General features: G+C 43.5%; 1 protein-coding gene across 2 annotated transcripts in view; it reads left to right on the forward strand.

Moving 5' to 3' along the window:
• CCDC93 (coiled-coil domain containing 93) overlaps positions 1 to 23224 on the forward strand; it is a 371692-nt gene that overhangs the window by 35217 nt on the left and 313251 nt on the right. For both annotated transcript variants that reach the window (XM_029605342.1, XM_029605343.1), the window contains exon 6: positions 3531 to 3587. In XM_029605342.1, the coding sequence (XP_029461202.1) occupies positions 3531 to 3587 (57 nt within the window). The remainder of the gene's footprint in view (positions 1 to 3530; positions 3588 to 23224) is intronic.

The following is a 23224-nucleotide window of genomic DNA, read 5'->3' on the forward strand; positions in this document are numbered from 1 at the left end:
GTGCTGCTGACACCGCGGCCACATACTGGGTCGACGCATCGATGCCCCGACGCACCTAGCGAGCATTGGCACTCAGAAGGCATCGCGTCGCAATCAGGTGCCACCGGCGCACTACCAACTCCTTCGAGGCCTCCTTTGACGCAACCCGACGCAGAGCCTTTGCCACCGATGCTGCCGACGCATCCTACAACTAAACAGCCCACAAACATTCAACTGGGCACAAAAGACCAAGGGATCCTTCCCCACTATTAATTGTGGATTTGGATGACAGCCCATCTCCTCCAAGGCTCTCCAGAAGCTCCTTAGCCTCTTCAGAGGTCTTTTCAGGGCTCTCCGCAGCCTCACACCACCGCTTGTGTTATTGTAAGCAGAGTGTGAGTTGTTTTTTTTTTTTTTTTTGTAGAGTTCCTCAGTCTCTGTGCTTGGCGCACTGATCCAACGTGCATTCCCACTTCTGTGGGAATTAGGGAATATGGGCAGCTGGTGGGATGGGCCCCGCTCTCAGGTTTTTTATCTTGTTTGCTGCATCATAGGTCGTGACTGCATTTGCACGCTTTCTTCCCTGTGCGAGGGGCTGACCTTCAGGTCCATCGTATTGTGTGAGTGTGCCCAGCTGTGCATTCAGATGTGTGTCCAATAGCGAGCTTAATTGGATGCCTAGTTGGATTTTTTGTTGGGCGTCCAGTTGGTTGGGAGTGTCCATCTATGCGCCTAATTTTGCACATGCTTACATCTGCACCTCGGCGCCATCAATTTGCAGTTTGGCGCACTTAAACTCAGATTTATTTATTTATTTTGAATTTTTATATACCGACATTCTTGTATAGTATACAAATCATACCGGTTTACATTAAAACAGGAGATGCAGGAAAAAAGTTACCTTTGTCAAATACATTTAACATTAATAACAATGAAAATTGTTAACAAGGGATAACAACTATGAAAAAAGAGAAAGGTAAACAAAAGTGGAAGAAACATAGAAGTTAAAAAGAAAAAAAAAACGAAAAAAGGTAGCACCAAGGGTTGCACGAAGGGGTGCACAAAGGGGAGTGCCTATATTCCTCCAGGACTGGAACAGTTCTTTCATAAAGATGAGTTATTGGCCCTGATTTCCAGACATTGAGGATATTGGGACTGAATCCAGGTCTGAGCCAAAGAAAGATCTCATATTATAGAAGCCATTTAAGAATTAATTGATCTTGAGTGTGGCACCCCGGAAGCTAATTTCAAGGGGGACGAGTCTTGGAAGGCCTGTACCACCTGTACCTGGCTGCATGAGAGCAATTACATGTTCTAAAGACGGAAGTGCTTGTGTGTGCTGTCACCAAGCAGATGGCTATTCTCGTAGAAGGGGGGAACAGCCTTGAAGGATTCTCACGATGGGAGAATTGAGGCTATCCTTAAATGGGCCTTTGAACATAAGAACATGCCATACTGGGTCAGACCAAGGTTCCATCAAGCCCAGCATCCTGTTTCCAACAGTGGCCAATCCAAGCCATAAGAACCTGGCAAGTACCCAAAAACTTGCTCTCCCAGGAGGTCGATGAATCTTGGGCAGTGATGAAACCAGCAGCAGTCCTTTTTTTGGCAGATGCGGGCTGTGATTGGTCCGCATCACGGTCACGGAGTAACTTCGGTAATAATGGCTAGGCGTCAGCTATGGCTGAGAAATTTCCGATTTCACTGCTATCTATCTTTCTTATGAGCACAGCAATGACTTCACCATTGTAACCTGTCAACAAAAAAACAATATTAAACATAACCTATATAGAAGCTATTGCCATATTGTAATATTTTTGTCCAAGTAATTGTGATTACAGGGGTGTGCGATGTGTTAGAAAATATGCATAGTATATATATGTGTGTACATATTTGAATAAAGATTTGTAGTAATAACACTATTCTGTAACACGCATTGTAGTAATTTGATTCCATAAGTGCTTTTGTCCTACTCTATTAGGAGTGTATCATTTGTGTGTGTGTATTTTTTTTTTGGGGGTTTTTTTTTTTTACAGATTGTTGCGCTTAGTATTATGAATGAATATATTAATACATATTTGGATCCTGAGATGATATTGAATATTGTTAGTTATACTGTATAATAATATATTTCAGTATATCTTATGTAAGTTTGGGCAATGATTAATATATGGTGATAAAATTGTACTTTGGGCAGAGTGCAGGTTTTTAATGGGTTGGACTAATCCCCTGAAGAAGATGGCGCATAGTCGTCAAAACTAGGGTCCTAGTTGGGATTAGTAATAGTTTTTAGAGGGTGTATGCATGTGTGGATGTTTATATATTCTTGCGGGGATGTTTATATATATTCTATATTGTATTAATGTATTTATTAAAATATGTTTTGTAAATAATTTAAATATTTGTATATATTTTATGGCACCATTTTGTACATTTTATGAACTTTTCCTCCAGTAACTTGTCCAAATCTTTTTAAACCCAGCTACATTAATTACCTTTACCACATCCTCCGGCAATGAATTCCAGAGCTTAAATATGCATTGAGTCTAAAATTATTTTTCCTGATTTTTTTTTTTTTTTTTTAATGTTCTCCTTAGTAACTTCATGGAGTGTTCCCCTTAGGTTTCACACTATGATGACAGATACTGTAATCCTGGAAAGGTATACACATGGCACTAATTTCTGGAAAGTTCTTCTGAAAGTAAGCTGTAGTGGGAATGTTAGGAAATGCTCCTCCAAGCGGTGAATGAAAAGATGGTAATGGAATTCAGGGAAGCATCAAATTCACAAGCAGAGAAGCGAAGATAAAGCTGGAGATCAATTAGTTTGTTTATTCTGTAACTTAACTTACCACTTTTCCTTAAGACTTATATCAGATCTGTTTACAGCCATTAAATATATAGAATCACTTAAAATGTACAAGTACAGTAATAGATAACATAATAACAATTGCAATAAAATGACTAAACAGTGTTAGTAGTAATTTATTTATTTATTTTATTTATTTAACATTTTTATATACCGACATTCATGAAAAAATATCATATCATATCGGTTTACAAGGAACAAAGAAATAACATAACATTAACTGGTGGAAGTTTAAAGTTACAATAAAACAGGGGTATATAACTGGGAAGGAAGAGCATAGAGGGGGACAGATAACTCATGAACTAATTACAACGAGGAAGAAGTAAGTGCAAGAGAGTTATGTTCTTATCTAGATGTGGCTGATGCTATGTGTCTATTGTTAGCCCTGGTTGGGGAAGGTTTGACTGAACAGCCCCATAAGTAATGTAATAAGTAATGTAGGAGGAAGGGAAAATGGGCACACTAAATAGGCCTGAATGGACCTGCTGTCATATGCTGTTTTCTTTTGATAAATGAAAGTACAATAAATTGCTTTTGTGTGATATTATGGGAAATGGAAATATTCTTCCCTCAATGACTAACAAAACAATTTGTTACTGGAAACATGATGTATTTACCTGTGTTAAATTTATTAACTCAGATGATGTTTATCTTTGATTTATTTATTTTTTGTTCTCTTATAGGATGATGATTTTATACAAAGACGAGAAAAGGCTATTAGAACAGTAACCAATATTTCTGTGAGTATGTTTTATGATACTTATTGTTTGGTTTAGTGGACATTAGTTCACTAGAGGCCAAAGGGGGAAAATGCAAGCAAATGGACAGAGCATAAGGCAGAGGTAACTGTCATGGAGTGGTCCTATTATAACACAAACAATCAGCATGATTTGGAAGATGGAGGACATAAGAACATAAGAAAATGCCATACTGGGTCAGACCAAGGGTCCATCAAGCCCAGCATCCTGTTTCCAACAGTGGCCAATTCAGGCCACAAGAACCTGGCAATTACCCAAAAACTAAGTCTATCCCATGCCACTGTTGCTAGTAATAGCAGTGGCTATTTCCTAAGTCAGCTTAATAGCAGGCAATGGACTTCTCCTCCAAGAACTTATCCAATCCTTTTTTAAACACAGCTACACTAACTGCACTAACCACATCCCCTGCAACAAATTCCAGAGTTTAATTGTGCGTTGAGTGAAAAAAGAACTTTCTCCGATTAGTTTTAAATGTGCCACATGCTAACTTCATGGAGTGCCCCCTAGTCTTTCTACTATCCGTAAGAGTAAATAACCGATTCACATTTACCCATTCCAGGGCCTCTCATGATTTTAAACACCTCTATCATATCCCCCCTCAGCCGTCTCTTCTCCAAACTGAACAGTCCTAACCTCTTTAGTCTTTCTTCATAGGGGAGCTGTTCCATCTGTTACCGGAAAGAAAGTGTCCCCAAGCAACTGGTCCGAAAAGATAGACTTTATTGCTAGCAAGACGCAGCTGAGACAAGGGCTCAGGAAATCTGCGTGCCCCGCCTCCATAGGAGCAATCTTTTATACATTAGTACAGCTGAGTCATTGCATTAGGCGGTGCTTACAGTCAGGCTATTGCATACGTCACATTACAGAAATGAAACTAACATTGCTAAAACGAAACTTATGGCAGACATTTCAGTGCACATATTATAACACAATTTTAGTCCGGGCACAAAATGGCGGTCGTTATGTTTCACAGCTGGCTCAGGCAATCGGACATGCTGGGGGTCCGGCAGGTTTCCAGTGCTGGCAGGGGTTCTGGCCTCCTACACATCCTCTTTATCATTTTGGTTGCCCTTCTCCATACCTTCTCCATCGCAACTACTGTATTTTTCACTCCATGAGACGCACTTATTTTTTTCCCCCAAAAGTGGGGGGAAAATGTCTGTGCATCTTATGGAGCGAATATTAAAAAAAACAAAAACAAAACAACAAAAAAAATAACTATAACCCCCCCCCCCCCCCAAAAGACCTGCCAAAGGTCCCTGGTGGTCCAGCGAGGGTCCAGGAGCAATCTCCTGCACTTGGGCCATCGGCTGCCAGTAATCCAAATGGCGCCGATGGCCTTTGCCTTTACTATGTCACAGGGGCTACCGGTGCCATTGGTTGGCCCCTGTGACATAGTAAGGGCAAAGGGCCGTCGGCACCATTCTGATTACTGGCAGCCGACGGCCCAAGTGCAGGAGATCGCTCCTGGACCACCAGGGACTTTTGGCAGGTCTTGGGGGGGAGGGGGGCAGGAGAGTGGGGGGGTTGATGTTAATTAAATTTAAAGGGCTGGGATGGAGTGTCTTTTTTTTTTTTTCCAACAGAAAGAGAACGATAAAAGTTTTCTGATCTGGGGAATGGACCGAAATGGCCCTCCACAGACCCAAAAACAAAATGGGGACAAAAAAAAATGTTATGCACTCCCCTAATTTGCTCCATAAGATGCACAGACGCCCGGAACAGAGCTGGTTTAGCACACCATTTTTTTTTTTTTTAATTTTCCCCCTCTGAATCCTAGGTGCGTCTTATGAAGCGAAAAATACGGTATATCTTTTTGGAGATGCGGTGACCAGAATTGTACATGGTATTCAAGGTGCAGTCTCACCATGGAGCGATACAGAGGCATTATGACATTTTCCGTTCTATTAACCATTCCCTTCCTAATAATTCCTAACATTCTGTTTGCTTTTTTGATTAATGCAGCCCTATGAACCTGATCATCCATGCCAGATTAATCTGGACGAGGGTTATGTACCCCTGCCAGCAGATAGAGAAAAAAGGCAGAAATCTGCCTTCAGTATTAGTTTCCAGTAAATGGTGCTGTAGCCAGGAGTAGGTTGCTTCCCAGGAAGGCTATAGACTCTTGGTACTGTTTGGTACTGCTCCGGGCAATAGTCCTCTTGGGACTGTTTCTCCCTTTTCCATGCGGAACTGATTCACTGATGGGTCAAGTACTGGATGGTCCCCTGTGATTGCTCCCTTGCTGAGTCTGGCAGCAGGAGTTACTGACAGCACACACTTCCTCTGTTCTTGGAAAGCAACGGGGAGGCAGTAAAATGTTGTTTTGTTTTTTTAACAATATGAATGGCTTTGCAGCTCAGCCTTTTCCTCAGACTGCCTCCTGGTCTTCTATGTTGCTGTGTCAGATTTGGACTAGGTCAGGGGCTCTTAAGTGAACACCCTCCCCTCTCTTTCCCTCTTGCTTTTGGTATGGCTGTAAAAAAGAGGAATTTTAACTACACTACCAGAGAACCCTACATAATCATAACACCAAACACTTAAATACAAACATGCAAAAATATTTATTTAAGAATTACACAACACCTGTCTAGACAATTAAATGCTAACTAGTCATTCATGCAATCACACCATTCATTCATTAAAAACAAAGTGCAGTGCATCAGAAAATGGACCCAACTAAATTGCCCAACATTTATAATATATTGTTAAATCTTTACAACAATGCAAATGTATTTATCAGCTAAATATTAATTATAGTGAGCGTTGAGTTTAAAGATCTCATATTTTTAACAAACTACAACAATGATCATAATTATATAAGTATATTATAAATACACTTCGTTGAAATTTCTTCCACAATTCCTTCCACAAGTGGACCCAGTCCACTTCACCGGTCCATTAAAGATGGTTTATTGTTGTGCACTGCCTTAACGCTGTTTGCTCGGCTATTCCCCGACAAAAATCTTTCTTTCACCCGCAAAACGGGCTTCCTCAGGAGAACTCCTTGCCGATTTTCACTGTCACCGAACTAAACTAAAAACGATGAAAAACATCTTAGTCACTTTAACCACACCTCCCTTATAAACCATATCTAAAAAGCCGTAATAAATCCCTTACCCTTTCAACTGCAACAAATACTAAACACTGTGAACACTTGAATACAAACACGAATTTCCAAACTTCAAAGCATGCATAAGTCTTCTCCAAATACTTTGTTCCAAGTTTTTTTACATATTTAAACCGGTAGCCAAACTGCAACCAAAAGAAATTAATTCAAGCAATTTTAAGGAATTTTAAGGTAAGAGAGAAGCAGCACACATACCTGAACAAACACTACAATGCCACATACCTTCGTGAAACCGGAAATGACGAACTCACCAAATAGCTTGTGAGGTCTAAGATCACCCTCACTTCCTTATTATGCTACCAAATGACAAGAGTGTAATCTATCAACCTGATAATTCACAAACCTGGCGAGCCTCTTAAAGGTAAATAATTCACTAAACACATCATTTCAGCACGATAGAACCAAACAAGGTCCCAAAATGCTGGATATTATCCGATAAAAGCAGCCCCCTCAAGGCATGGCACCACAAATAAGCTATATTGACTCAGTGTGTCAGCCAGTACATTCTGCTTGGCTTATGAGTAGGCAGGTACCAGGTAAAAAAGTGCAATCTGTGGAACGTTGGCCCTCTACCAAAAACAAAACTGGATGGGTTCCCCAGATGGAGCCCTGAACCCTGCAATAGAAAGCAAATTTGTAATGCACATGGAACAGGGTTTGATTGGCACTCCCAATATATCCAAATCAGCAGTCATTTTATCACTGCTTCAAGCCAAAAATAAATAAATCAAGCATGGTAGGCTTTTTATCTACCTCCTCTTCAATATTTGAACAGGGATGTCCTGTGGGGGCTACATATTTTCTTCAGGTATTGCAGAGCCTGTGCAACTCCAGTTCTCTTGAGTTATTTCAGCAGGTGACCTTTGACAAAATAGGGGGTTTTTTGGCACTGTGAATTTTGTTTTCCCCCGAGAATTGTGTTTTCCCAGAGAGAGCTAATTTCCTTTGAGCTGATCTGCAGGTGATGCTTAATGTTTTACAACAGTGTAGTTTGAATTGAGGCTTGCTATGCTGCTTTACTCAGAGTGAAGCTTGAATATAATCTACCAATATTCTTAGGGAGCTGTAAGACAAGAACACATGGCAGTGTCATTTGTCAGAAAGATATTACTGTTCAGAGGGCTATTGCTAGTACTTTGTGTTCTGAAAAGCCCTTCAGACACAGCTCGCAGAGAACTAGCCCTGAAGTTGCTACAATTCTCTAGTCTTGGCTGGGGGTACAGGCAGAACACATTTGTGCCGAGACCCTACTCCACCTCCAATGGACAGACCTTTCCTGAAGCTACCCAAGGAGCTGCTAAGTACAATGAGATTTAACTAGCATTAACTGTTAAAAACCTTATTTTACCTGTTAATGTTTTCATATTTAATCTTTTTTCCTTTCACTGTTGCTGGTTTTTGTTAATGAACTCTTCAGTTTATTAGCTTTGTCCTGAGACTGATGATCCCAGTATTTTCTGTTTCCTCTTCATCCAGTCAGGCTAGTCCACACAAGTCGTTTATGCACTCCTACCAGCAGATGGAGATCGAGAACTCACTGATGTCTCCTCTCATGCATCTGTTCACTGCCATGCATTCCATTCTGTGGACTTATGGCCTAGCCGCTAGATGATCATGAAGAGAGGCTAGTGGGTGGCTCCTGGTGTGAAAGGATGGTTTTCCCTTTTTCACTTGAGCATGACCCAGTGAAGTATTGGCCTCTAACATATGGCTCCTGAGGTGATAGCTGGTGCTCACTCCTTCAGTTCAGCAGAACCCAATTCTGTCGGTTGAGGCAGCTTCTGAGGTGACAATATAGATTCCCTCTCTCATTGGAGCAGGTTTGAGGTTCAGGGGCTGTCCCCTGCCTCCTGTGGATTTCCTTGGATGAGAAGGAGTTATTGTTTAAAAAAATAAAGGGAATTGCAGTTCTATTTTGTACTCCTGAGGTGACAATGGTTTTTCCCTCAATGGTCGGGGATCCCTGCCTCCCCCGAAGATGGGCAGTGTTTGGGGATTTCCAGAGGGGATAGCTTACTCCCTTGGTTCTGCCAGTGAGGATCTTGGATGTCCAGAGTGATTTGGTTCTCTTTCCTCTGCTCTCCCCTCTCCATCATTTTTATTAAAAAAATAAATAAAATTAAATCCCAGCAAGACCCCCCACCAAGTGGTGGTATACTGTGGGAGACCAGCTGTGGGGGATATTATGGCTGTTTACTGGTGAGAGAGTTTTTATTTTTTAGATTCCAGGTGCTGCAGCCAAAATGGCAGGAGTGGTTTAGAAAAATTAAAACTGGAGACTGTCTAATTGTGAGTGTGGGAAACACACTGCTCTGAGCGCCATGTGGTGAGGTGGCAACTGTAGATCAGGCTACTTCTGGCAGTATGCCATGCCTATGAACGGGGTTGAGAGCCGTAACTGCAGAAGGCCCGGGATCGTGGAGGATGGCATCTTGCATCTATGGAGGGGGATTGAGATTGAGGTCCGTATTGCCCCTTCCCCTCCCCCCTTTGGGCCTGGCCCTGGTGTCTATTATGTAACTTGGCCTAAGGCTACCTAAGAGATGGTAGGCATTTGTCAGGTCCTTTTCCGGGGCAGAAGTAACGGGATCTGTTCACGAGTTTACCTCCCTGCTGAATGCAAGAGGGAGAGCTGCATAGTGAGATTCCTTGGTAATAACAGCAATACCAAGCTTAATGATCTATGACTCAAGTTATTTGTTAGTGGGTTCTTCTCATGCCTTTGGTTAAAGGTAGTAACTGCTGCTCCGTGCAGGTTACCCCCAGGCATTCTGATAAGGGTAGTAACCACAGAGTCATGCTGATTATCCCTATGGTTTCTGTTAAGGGTAGTAACTGCTGCTCCGTACAAATTAACCACATGTCTTCAGTTAAGGTACTAACTGTCACACCATGCAGGTTACCCCATGCCTTCTGTTAAGGGTAGTAACTGCCATACTGTGCAGGTTAACACCATGACTTCTATTAGGGGAAGTAACTGCCACTCCATGTGACTTACCCCATGCCTTCTCTTCGGGGTACTAACTACCACTTCGTGCAGGTTACCGCTATGATTTCTGTTGAGGGTAGTAAGTGTCTCTCCATGCAAGTTACCCTCATGTCTTCTGATAGGAGCTGCTGCTCCATGCAGGTTATCCTTATGACTTCTGTTAAGGTAGTAGCTGCCACTCTGTGCGAGTTAGCTCCATGACTTCTTTTAAGTGTAGTAACTGCTGCTCTGTGCAGGTTATCCCATGTCTTCTGTTGAAGATAGTGACTGCTGCACCGGGCAGGTTACCCCCAGGTGTTATGGGAAGGATAGAAGCTGCCACAGTGGACAGATTATGCTATTGCCTTCTGTAGAAAAAGGAACTGGACATATTTATGGTCGAAGCCGATAGTGGAATTTAAGGGCCTGCAAATTGTGGATTTAAGTGGTGACTGCATGAGCTCAAAGGCCCTTCTGAGTCTGATGCTCTTATGCTTCAGAGGTATGGAAGTTTGATTCCCACTGGTTTCAAGATGTAGATGGTTATGGTGGGTCAGTAGATCTTTATTCAAATAACAAAGAAAACCATAATAATAAATAATAATATTGAGGGGGTTCCTCCTCCATAGTCTGCCTCTTCCCCCTGAATGCGCTTACTTGAGAATCCCTCTGGTAAGTAGATTTTGTCCCTATACTGCCTTGCTAGATTTTTCTAACTAGTGGCAATCCAGGAAGGAGGTAGGAGTGGATCAGCTGATACCAGTCCTCAAAGACAATGCAAGGAGTTCTGAAGGAGAACTTTGGGGTTTTTTTTGTTCTTTTCCGAAGTGAGCCCAGCTTTGAACAGGTCACTGGTTTGGGAATAAGCTTCTCTTGCCTCCGATGCCTTACGTGGTCAGTGTTTGTCAAGAGTGATCTGCTTCTGTAAGGCCCTTCTTGGAGTTCTAACCCTAAGTCACATGAAAGTTGGTTCTTCACAGTCTAATCCAGGTAGTGTATCATCACTTCTTGATGTCTGTGGTACTAGGTTGATAGTTCTTTCCAGTTTCAGGCTCTGTCCCTTGGTCGCATATCAGCCTGAGAACCCTTGCAAAGGATTGCATTGCGGTGCAAGGAAGAATTTTAGGTCTGCCCTACTTGAACAATGGATTGATAAGAGTGATGTCCTTCAAGAGACACTGCCAGCTTCTCAACTTCTAACGCTTGCAGAACCTGGAAGGGGTTCCTTCCAGAGCAGTGGCTCCAGAAGCTGATGGAGTTCATAAAGAGTTGCACAAGGTGTATCCATCTTATCGGTGTAGATCTATCTTTAGTCTCTGGATGTTAGGGCGGTGACGCTGAACTTGGTTCCGGGGGATAGGATGCTTCAGAAGGCCTGATTCTATTGGTGGCGTTTTTCAGTCCCACAAATACTTGGTGATATCTTTTCGAGGACAGCTAGCCAGAGATCGCATTAATGGCGGTAGCATGAGCATGTGTTCCGAGAGAAGGAGTTGATGCCATGCGCCTGCACAGTGGTGATCGAAGCGCTGAGAGGAGAGGATCACCTTGCTGGTGGCTGAAAGGAATCAGTAAGTTTTGCTTAGGAACATTTTTTTTTAAATTATTGGGGAGAAGTAAACTATTGGGGTATATTATGTAGTGTGTTTGTATATTTGTGCTTTTAATAGTCAGTAAGGCAGCTAATAAACAGAAGTTAGTGTGGCCAAGATGTTGAGACAGAGTGAAATGCTAAGAGAAATTAGGGAAGCTAACCAAATTGGTAGTCAGTAATAATGGGAGATTTCATTTACCCAAAGGTAGATCATGCAAGGATAGAAACTTAAGTTCCACCACCAATTCAAGTGTATAAACTCAGTTTATTCTCACAGTCAGTAAAACATGGCAACTCCACATATGTCTAAAAAGAGTGTATCGGTCCCCCGACACGGTCCCGTGTTTCGCTGGTGGCTGCATCGGGAGGGACCACAGTATAAACAAAATCTTTTAAATGGACCATCGTCCATTTAAAATTTTAACATTTAACATTTAAAATTTAAAATTTAACATTTAAAATGTGTATCATTGTATATAATACTTTTTGGAGTGTATAATTTATATAAGGTTATACACAGTCCCTTACTGAGTGTATAATTTGCAATGCTACTTATGATCTTCTGTTTTCCATCAGGTACTGTTCCTTTTCTCCTCTTCCTGTTTTTCCCTCTCTTCTCTCGCCCCTTCTCTCTTCCTATCTGCTCCCTCTCCCCCCACCCTGGTTTTTTGTAATTTCCTCCTTCAGTTATATTGTAAACCGGCATGATGTACCCACGAATGTCGATATATAAAAGCTAAATAAATAAAATAAATTGGAATTAATTACTGGAAGGGAGACAGTAAGCAAATCCACGGCTCTAGTGCTAAACTTTCAAAAGGGAAACTTTGATAAAATGAGAAAAATAGTTAGAAAAAAATGAAAGGAGCAGCTACAAAGCTAAAAAGTGTGCAAGAGGCGTGGACATTGTTAAAAAATAAATAAATACATAAAAAATAAAATCCTAGAAGCACAGTCCAGATGTATTCCATACATTAAGAAAGGTGGAAGGAAGGCAAAACGATTACCAGCATGGTTAAAATGTGAGGTGAAAGAGGCTATTTTACTCAAAAGATCTTCATTCAAAAATTGGAAGAAGGATCCAACAGAAGAAAATAGGATAAAGCATAAGCATTGGCAAGTTAAATGTAAGACATTGATAAGCCAGGCTAAGAGAGAATTTGAAAAGAAGTTGTCCATAGAGGCAAAAACTCACAGTAAAACCTTTTAAAAATATATCCGAAGCAAAAAGCCTGTGAGGGAGACAGTTGGACCGTTATATGATTGAGGGTTTAAAGGGGCAGTTAGAGAAGATAAGGCCATCGTGGAAAGATTAAACGATTTCTTTGCTTCGATGTTTACTGAAGAGGATGTTGGGGAGATACCTGTTCCGGAGAAGGTTTTCCATAGGTAATGATTCAGATGGACTGAACCAAACACTGTAAACCTAGAAGATGTGGTAGGCCTGATTGATGAACTGAAGAATAGTAAATCACCTGGACCGGATGGTATACACCCCAGGGTTCTGAAGGAACTAAAAAATGAAATTTCAGATCTATTAGTTAAAATTTCATTACAGTCATCCATTGTACCTGAAGATTGGAGGGTGGCTAATGTAATCCAATATTTAAAAACAGCTCTGGGGCGATCCTGGGAAACTGCAGACCAGTTAGCCTGACTTCAGTGCCAGGAAAAATAGTGGAAAGTGTTCTAAAGATCAAAATGAAGGAACATATAGAAAGGCATGATTTAATGGAGCAAAGTCAGCATGGCGTTACCCAAGGCAAGTCTTGCCTCATAAATCTGTTTCACTTTTTTGAAGGGGTTAATAAGCATGTAGATAAAGGTGAACTGGTAGATGTAGTGTATTTGGATTTTCAGAAGGCATTTGACAAAGTTCATTATGAGGCTTCTAGAAAAAGTAAAAAGTCATGGGATAGGTGATTAAAAGACAGGAAACAGAGTAGGATTTAAATGGACCATTTTCTCAGTGGAGGCGGGTGGGCAGTGGAGTGCCTCAGGGATCTGTTCTGGGACCCGTGCTTTTCTATATATTTATAAATGATCTGGAAAGGAATGCGACAAGTGAGGTAATCAAATTTGCAGATGATAAAAAATTATTCAGAGTAGTTAAATCACAAGCGGATTGTGATAAATTGCAGGAGGACCTTGTGAGACTGGAAAATTGGGCATCCAAATGGCAGATGAAATTTAATGTAGATAAGTGCAAGGTGATGCATATAGGGAAAAATAACCCATGCTATAGTTACCATCCAGGAAAGGGATCTAGGTGTCATAGTGGATAATACATTGAAATTTTCAGCTCAGTGTGCTGCGACAGTCAAAAAAAAAAGCAAACTGAATGTTAGGAACTATTAGGAAGGGATTGATGAATAAAATGGAAAATGTAATAATGCCTCTGTATCGCTCCATGGTGAAAATCGCACCTTGAATACTGTGTGCAATTCTGGTCGCAGCATCTCAAAAAAGATATAGTTGTGATGGAGAAGGTACAGAGAAGAGTGACCAAAATGATAACAGTTCCCCTATGCTGAAAGACTAAAGAAGTTAGGGCTGTTCAGCTTGGAGAAGAGATGGCTGAGGGGGCATATGATAGAGGTGTTTAAAATCATGCGATGTCTAGAATGGGTAAATGTGAATCAGTTATTTACTCTTTCGGATAATAGAAGGACTAGGGGGCACTCCATGAAGTTAGCATGTGGCACATTTAAAACTAATCGGAGAAAATTCTTTTTCAATCAACGCACAATTAAACTCTGAAATTTGTTGCCAAGGGATGTGGTTAGTGCAGTTAGTGTAGCTGTGTTTAAAGAAAGGTTTGGATAATTTCTTGGAGGAGAAGTCCATTACCTGCTATTAATCAAGTTGACATAGGGATTAGTCACTGCTATGCTAGCATCAGTAGAATGGGATATACTTAGTTTTTGGGTACTTGCCAGGTACTTGTAGCCTGGATTGACCGCTGTTGGAGACAGGATGCTGGGCTTGATGGACCCTTGGTTTGACCCAGTATGGCAATTTCTTATGTTCTTATCCATATTTCATGAGACTTTGGACCCTTTTTGTCTTATGGTCTGGCCCTTAAAAGAGCATGTTCAGTGAAGAGCGTTTGTTCCATGACTGTAGTGGCCATGCTTGAAGATGTGGAACCTTCTTCATTCGTGTTTGCCTCCATCTTTGGAGAGTGTGTGCGATTTCGTGCTTGGAGCGGCAGTACATGCTGAGTCAAGCCTTGGTACCTCTAATCATGGATTTTCTACAAGATGATCGGGCTAAAATGCTACCTCCTGGCTCTTGATAAAATGAAAGTGCATGTGGCAGCTTACTGGGGTTGGCTTCAATTTTTCCTCACTTTCATACAGTGCCTTTTTTTTTTGTTTGTCTTGGCATTTCATCAACATCAGTCTGTTTTCTTTGACGTTGCTGGTCAAGTGACGGAAACTGTAAAAGTGGTGCTTCTTCGGTCTTTTACCACATCTTAAGAATAGCACTGCCCTTCCGGGGTCGGTTCATTCCTGTTTTCCAGGGTGGCACGAAGAAAGGAGAGACAGCTATTCATGTAACATTGGTGCATCGGTTTCAGGAAGTGATTGTGGCAGTCTATGGTTTCCGGGGTACCATTACCAAACCAGATTAAGGCTCATTCTACGAGTACGCAGCTATGAAACGCGTGCAGTTGCAATTGATGTGTCTGTTGGTGTTCAACAGCCCACTGGATTATAGAAGTGGTCACAGGTACATATAGGGTTGTTATTGTTCCCTTGCCAAAAAGGATTTGCCCTTATTCTATGAGAGCATTTTCCCCTTCTTAGATGGAACTGCCATGGTAAGTGTCTCCTTTGCAGGCTTTGATGAATGGCGAGTTGGTGGTCGTTGTTTCTCTCCCAAGCACTTCCGTTTCTATGTCCAGATTGACAAGTCCTTTGCGTCAACTGTGGTGTGGGCAGCTAGTGCAGCATCCTGTTCTTTGAGGTGGTAGCTTTGGTACATCCCACTTATGTGGCCTAGCCTGACTGGATGAAGAGGAAGGTGAAATTATTATTTACCTGATAATTTCCTTTCCTCTGGAACAGTTAGGCTCGTCCGCAATCCCTCCTAATGCTGCTTTTCAGTATTTCAGGATGGACTTGGAAGGAAGTGGATTCCTCTGATGTTGGTAAGTTTGAAGGATATTAGATTTACTGTGTTATCTCGATTTCCTTTCTCTGTTTAGATTTCTTGCTCTTATATAAAGAAAAAGAGTGAGAGAAGAAGAGACATTACTGAAAGATTGTTGCTGTTTTTTTTAATATTGTCCACAGTTTAGCTTCTGCAGAATTTACTGGCAGTCTGATATCAGCGCAGAGGTATATAAGGGGTGATGTCAGCAAACTCTTGATCTCCATCTGCTGGTAGGAGTGCATAACCCACGTGTGGACTAGCTTGATTGTTCTAGAGGAAAGGAAATTATCAGATAAGAAGTAATTTCACCATTTGGTCTGTAGGTGCATTTTTAGGAACTATGTGACCCCTGGGTTATGTGGGGTCTTACTTTCCTTAGAAGCCACTGGGGAATAGCTTGCAGGCAAAGTACTTGACTAGAAGCAAGTGGAAACCCATTTGGTAGGTGTGGGGTTGCCAGTGTAGGGGCATGTGTGTAGGTGGGCTTGGGCAGTGCTTGGCAGGCCCCTCCAAGTGCCCAAGGGGTAACCCTGAGTGGATATTAGGGGTAGTGCCAAAGCTTTGTTACACACTCTCACAGACGTGTTGGACCTGCTCTTTGCTAATGGAGTGATGGAGAGAATAGCCTGTAGAAACAGCTCTCTTCCCCTGTAAACAAATGAAACTCCCAGGGAGTCTTCTAAGGTCAAATTAGGCTTGTGACTCTGAAGATGATGTAGCCTGTTAAAAAAAAAAAAAATTAAAAAAAAATAAATAAAATCCCAGGGTGGTCCTGCTTTGGCATTGCCTTTGGATTCCAATGCAAGCTTTTCCCAGACCTTATTCATTTCACAGCATGGAAGAACCTTAGGTTAGCCTTGGCAATGTTTGGGGTGCTAGAACATTCTACTGGCTGGGACAGACTTAGGAAATTGGCTGGACAAGATGAGGAGGAGGAGATTGCCTCTTCTTCTGAACAACCTGTAGAGAGGTTGTTCAGGAGAGAAAGCTGATTACCCTTAATTCTAGGGCATGACCTCTTGCAGGTCTTGGATAAGCAATGAGAAGCAGTATTCTGTGAGGAATCTTATATTTCTGGATGCTTGTAAATCCCCCCCCCCATGTGCTTCCTTCTACATCTGACTGTTGGAGATGGGATCTCCTCAGTGTTTGACACCTGTGCAGCCATTAGGTGGTAAAGAAGATGAGGGATCTATATTCCCTTCCCAGGAAGGAGAAGTTTATTTTATTGGATTACCTAGGGGGATTGTCTTTTTTTTTTTTAAGACCACAATAGGTGGATGGAAGCACAATATTCAGGGTCCTCCATAATAGAAAGATTGAGCAGAAATTCAAACAATCTTTTTTTTTTTTTCTATAGTCTCACTCCAGGCAGCTATGTGCAATGACTTTGTGACTCAAGTCCCTCTTGTTTGGGTTCAGGATCCCTTGGAGGTAGCTATAGCAACCTTCCCCATAGGTAACTATATACTGAAGGAGGAGGTCTTGAACCTCCCTATGCAGGGACCTACAGCCCCCAGATCAATTCGTGACTGGCAAGTTTTGCACAGTGGAGGTAAATGAAGCTAGGTTGGATCCCTGTATGACTTGATCTGGGCTAGTTCAAGATGGGGCCATAGTATTTACAGCTGTGCTTCTTGGGAGCTCCTCTATGGAGCAATGGCCATTGCAGTCTCAACCTTGTACAGTTTACTCTCTCTAAAAGAACAGCTTTTTGGAGTAGTCCTGGAAATTTAGAGACCAAAATTAGAGGCTGCTATGGGTGCTTATTGGAAGCCACTCTTCTCCTCCTCCTGTCCAATATTAATCCTTGTCAAAGCTTTATCAGAGACTACAAAAACTATGCTCAGGAAGCTATCTCCGTTCTTCAGAGAGGTAATCCAGAACAATGGGTTCACCTGAGGTGGGCCTCTCCTTGTTGCAGACTGTTGTGTTCTTCGTGTGCTCCTTCATGGCGAGTCCTGGAGTCTTCTTTGCTGGGTAGTTGGACACCACTCAGGGGGACTTCCCTGTCACCCTTAGCATTGCCTTGGGGGCAATGGTATTAGGCTGGTTTAATCAGCCACAGGTTTTGAGGCTCAGTCACTTCCTTGAAATGAATTTGGGGGTGTATCCAATAGTCCAGTGTCACAAGGCTACTTTCCCTCTCTCTTGTGCGGTTAGAAGGAGCCTGAGTAGGTGATTTTTCATAGTTATCTCTTGCAGGGAATTGATTTTGAGTCTCCTTTTTGGTTATTTCGCACTGTAGGCATGAGCCTTTTAGGTTCAAAGGGGATGATCTGGGGCAGCTGAAGAAGAGACAGGAATCCTAGTGGAGAAACAATGGGTCCAGGTCTATGCCAGAGCCAGCCGTTTAGGGCTCCAGAAATCCCAGCCTCTAGCTTGGGAGAAGGCATCCTGCATAGAGGTGGTCAATATAATACCATTATCTAATGTGAACAAGCTGAGGTAATCTAGTTGCCCCAGGTACCCTGGTAAATCAGATTTCATCTGGGACAAAGTTCTGCAGGATTAGCAGCAGCTCCCATTCCTGGACTTTAAAGGAATTTGTTAATGAGACAATATAACACTGGTATATAATTATATTAGATACGATTTAGCCCTCACGATGGCAGTCCTGCACCTTGAATGATACCAATTTATAAAGACTTTAAAAAGACATCTGTTTATCTTCTTTTTAGTTTGACTATAGTGGGGTTTTTTTTGTTTTTTTTTTGTGGGAGTAGCATTTGGGCTTCATTGGGTATTTAACACTTATTGTACAGATAAATGTTTTGAGCTGATGCTCTTGAGAGTATAAGGACTGGTACAAGTGGCCTTTGCCCTTCTTTGAGTGGATTTCAGATCTGCCCAGTAAAGCTCCAAGACTAGAAAGTTCTTCAGCTGAAAAAGGAAAGCAGGAGCTAGGGGGTTTGGATATCCTGGTAGAACCATGACCAGCTTTCAGTCTTTTGTGTGTGTGTTCCTACTGGGAGCCCTGGACCAACTTCTTAAGGCACAAGCAGGAGTGCTTCCTCATCCCTTTCCCCTGGTCAGAGGACTCTTCCCTAGAAGATCCCTTACATGCTTCTTTACAACCTTGGCTATTTAGAGAATCAGGCTACATTACTAGTTAAATTGTCATCTAGTATTACCAGTTAAACTATAATATTTATTTATCACTATGTTAAATTGTCATCTAGTTATATTGTTCCATATGTTCTACAGTTCTATGTAAAGCTCCGCTCTCTGTTGGGCAGTTCATTGTTTTATGTAAACCGGAGTGATTTGTAGTCCCTACAAGAACTTCGGTATATAAAAATTAAAATTAAATAAATAAATAAATAAATATACATAACAAAGTTACTTTAGTGCTTGTGGTTACTGCCTCTGGTGGCATGAAAGAGGACCATGTAGTGGACCTGACTTAGAATTTGGAGCCTCTGTGAATTCAATTTACAAAAGAGATTATATTTTCTTTTGAGGGATCCATTCCTTCAGTCTTGTCTTTCCACCAGAGGAGATTGAGATGAAAGCATAACCCACAAAATCTCGCAGAAGGCAGAGACTGACTATTGTTTGAAGGGCCACAGTCACAAAAGCTCTCTGGCCTACTCTCTAGGGTGGGATACTTCTGGAGAGTCAAGAATGCAAGACCTCTGCTGTGGGAGGTCTTCTCGTCTTGGAACATAGCTTAGTTTTGATGGGTTCTGGCTTCCCTTTCTTTCCCCTGGAGGACTTTTCCTTTGCGGGTTTTGTCAAGGCCATGGCTGAAGCCGTTCCCTTCCAACTCCTAACTGTGGAGGATGCATGACATAAGATGCTGGAAGTTCGCCAGTTTGTCGATGCACCTAAGGAGATAGTGGCTGTTCCTATCCACAACATCTTTAAGGATCTTCTTAGGATGTGGAACCACCCAATTATCAATTTCTCTGGTGACGCTACTTACCTGGTGCAACAGGCCTTAGGTTTTGAGAAATGCCATCTCCCCCACCAATCTATGGTAGTGGAGTCCACTCTCAAAAAGGCCAAGCGTTCCTGTACCCATTCCTCTGCCCCCTCCCCCCAGAGTAGAACATCGGGAGCTGGATGCCTTGGTCTTTCAGGGTGCTATGCTCCTTGCCCGTATCATCTCCAACCAGTTATATATGAACCAGTACAACTGGAACCTGTGGAAACAGGTCCAAGAACTTGTGGAACGACTGCCACAGCAGCTGCAGGAGTCGTTCTCTGTGGTTGTACAGCAGGGCCTGGAAACCAGAAAACATGAGATGAGATCCACCTATGATGTTTTTGAAACAGTAGCCAGGGTGGCCACCGTGGGTTTCGGCGCCCATAGGATGGCCTGGTTCCGTGCTTCTGACCTTCGTCCAGAAGTCCAAGAGAAGTTGGCTGACCTCCTTTGTACAGGGGAATAGCACTTCGGGGATAAAGTCAGGATGCAGTAGCCCAGGTGAAGGATCACCCTGAAACCCTTCAGTAGCTATCTGCTAGTACTTCTGACCCACCTTCCTCTGCCAGGAAATCTTCCCGACCAAGTTCCAGGAAGTCCTTTTATTGGCAGCGGAAGTATTATCCTCCAGTCACCCAGACTCGCACTTCCCATGCTGGTTCCAGAGGTCGCTTCCATCAACAGTGAACTCCCAGGACCTAGCCGGCCCTCCAGCAGGTCCTGGCTATGGGGTTTTGACTGGAGGCAAGGGAGCATTTGTCAGTGTGACATATCCCTGGCACGAGATTCCCCAGTGGAGGGCAGGCTTCTTGGTTTTGCCCACCGCTGGCTGCTCATCACGTTGGACCGGTGGGTCCTTGCCATAGTTCGCCAAGGGTATCACCTGAACTTCAGAGAAGTCCTGACAGACTTCCTCCTTGTCCATTGTGGGGTTTGTCTGTCCTGCAAGATATACTTCTAATGGAACTCTGCTTTTCTAGCGGTGGGAGCGGTAGAAGAGGTATTTCCTGATACCAAAGAGAACTGGGGGCCTACACCCCATTCTCGATCTCAGGGCCTTGAACAAGTTCCTCCATATGGAAAAGTTCAAGATGGTTTCTCTGGGCATTGTGATACCACTCCTAAGGAGAGGAGACTGTTTTTGTTCCCTCAGTCTCAGACGCCTACGCTCACATTGCCATCCTCCTGAGGCACAGGAAGTACCTCTGGTTTGTCGTGGGGCAAGCTCACTACTAGTACAGAATACTGCCATTTGGCTTGGCGTCAGCTCCTCGCATATTCACAAGTGCCTGGCAGTGGTTACCTGTACCCCCTCAGACAGCGGGGGTACAGGTATTCCCCTACCTAGATGAATGGTTGGTCAAAAGCAAGACTCATGAAGGAGTGTTGAGTGCTTTGAAACTTACCATGCAGGTCCTGCACTTTCTGGGATTTGTCATCAAACCCGAAGTCCAACCTCTGCCCCTCTTCCCAGTTGGACTTCATAGGAGCCAGGCTGGACACGACTCAGGCGAGGGCATTTTGTCCCACGATCAGGCTCTCGTCCTGTCCTCACTGGCAGCTTGGTGGGCAGCAGTCAGCAGGTAACTGCTTGTCTACTGCTTTGATTGCTGGGCCACATGGCAGCTTCTGTCCATGTCACCCCCTTGGCCCGCCTCTGCATGCACAGGACACAGTGGATTCTGCGATTGCAGTGGCAGTAGGCATCCTAGGACCTCAGAACTCGTGTCTCTATCACGCAGCCCCTGAGAATTTCCCTGTCCTGGTGGGAGAATCTTTCCAGTCTGGAACAGAGGGTTCTTTTCCAACCTGTGCTACCTCAAGTAGTTCTGACCAACGATTCCTCCTCCCATTGCTGGGGGTCGCATGTGAATGGACTCCACTCACAGGAACTGGCAGCTCAAAAAGCTTGGTACCAGATAAACTTCCTGGAGCTTCGGGCGATCCGCTACGGTCTTTGGGTGTTTCAGGATCGGCTGTTCCATAAAGCAGTCCTGATTGAGTGCTTAGTCCTTCAGCCCCTGAACCTGTCTGATAACGTGTCCCAGGTGCTGGTGGTCTGCAGGAAGCCTTTCACTAGGAAGTCTTATAAGATGAAGTGGAAGAGGTTCTCAGCCTGGTGTGGGGAATAGCGCTTAGATCCATTCTCTTGCCCAGTGCTGGGATTTCTGGACTACCTGTGGCACCTTTCAGAGACTGGACTGAAAACCACCTCAGAGTCCATTTGAACGTGATCAGTGCTTACCATAGTGGGGTTGCTGGCGCACCCATCTCGGTTCAGCCTATAGTGGTTTGCTTTATGCGGGATCTGCTTCAGCTAAAACCCCCTCTGCAGCCCCCCTGTTGTGTCCTGGGATCTCAACATCGTGTTGGCGCGGCTGGTGCATTTTCCTGTTGAGCCTGTGCGCTCCTGTGAGCTGAAATTCCTCACCTGGAAAGTCTTTTTCCTGGTGGTGGCTCTTTTGATAAGAATAGAATGGGGGTTGTGGTGGGCAAACAGACCTTATCTAACTGGCTTATGTTCTTATGCTAGCAGACTGCATCTCATTCTGCTATGCACAATTGGGCCTTAAACTAGAAGGCCGAGTTAAAGCTCACTCTGTGAGGGCTATGGCGGCGTTGGTGGCCCACTTACGAGCGGTCCCCGTCATCGAAATCTGCAGGGCTACAACATGGAGCTCCTTGCACACGTTCGCCGCCAATTACTGCTTGGACAATGATGGTCCACAAGACGGTATATTCAGCCAATCTGTCCAACGCAATCTCTAAACCCAACTCTTCCTACCTAAAGCCCTCTGGTTGGAACCAGGCTGACTCCCTACTGCCCAACAGTACCGCAGTTATTATTGTGCCTGTTGGTACCTTGTTCGGTACCTGTTGGTCTTAGTTGTTGCCATGAACAGCCTGGAGCTTGGTTTTCACCCATCTGTGTGGACTACCATCCTGCTTGTCCTAGGAGAAAGCGCAGTTGCTTACCTGTAATAGGTTTTCTCCTAGGACTGCAGGATGTTAGTCCTCAGGAAACCCACCCGCCACCTTGCGGAGTTGGGTTCTCTTTTTTTGTTTTATTTTTTCACTCGTATTTTCCTATGTTATGAGACTGAAGGGAGATCTCGCGTGGATGCGCGGATAGTGGCATGCTCAGTGTGCAAAGCTTCTAGAAACTTTGACAAAAGTTTTCCATACTGGGCTCCATGTGATGATGTCACCCATCTGTGAGGACTAACATTTTGCTATCCTAGGAGAACACCTGTTATAGGTAAGCAACTGTGCTTTCTCCTACCCATTCTGGGTGGAGCTTGGGTATATCCCACTTGTCTGGCATGGATGATGAGGAAGATAAAATTTTAAACTTATCTGTTAATTTCCTTTCCTTTAGCCCTGCCAACCAATCCAAAACCCATTCAGAGAAACCGTGGCTATCAAGGGCTCTTAAGGATAAATTTAAAAAACCTGCGTACGTCAGTCCCGGGGTTCACGCACGTGGCCGGGCCTTGAGCCTGCCGGGCGAATTTTCAAAGAGGCCCAGCCACGCACATAAACCCCAGTACGCGTACAACTGCCAGGCCTCTTCAAAGGAGCGGGCCAGGACATCGGCATTTGATCGCTGTCCTGAAGACTTGCGTGCCAGCAGCCGGCCGGCGCACGCAACTTACTTCAGACTGGGGACCTGAAGCAAGTTATAAAACAAAAACAACAAAAAAAAAAGATAGGGTTTAGAGAGTGGGAAGGCGAGGGGAAGAGGGAGGGAGTTTAGGTAGGGGGTCCACTCCTTAATGGGAGCGGGGGTGGGGAACTGGGGAAGGCTCGATTGCGTCACTGTGTGGAAATTGCG

Source organism: Rhinatrema bivittatum, chromosome 6 (assembly GCF_901001135.1).
Source record: "Rhinatrema bivittatum chromosome 6, aRhiBiv1.1, whole genome shotgun sequence".
Lineage (NCBI taxonomy): Eukaryota > Metazoa > Chordata > Amphibia > Gymnophiona > Rhinatrematidae > Rhinatrema > Rhinatrema bivittatum.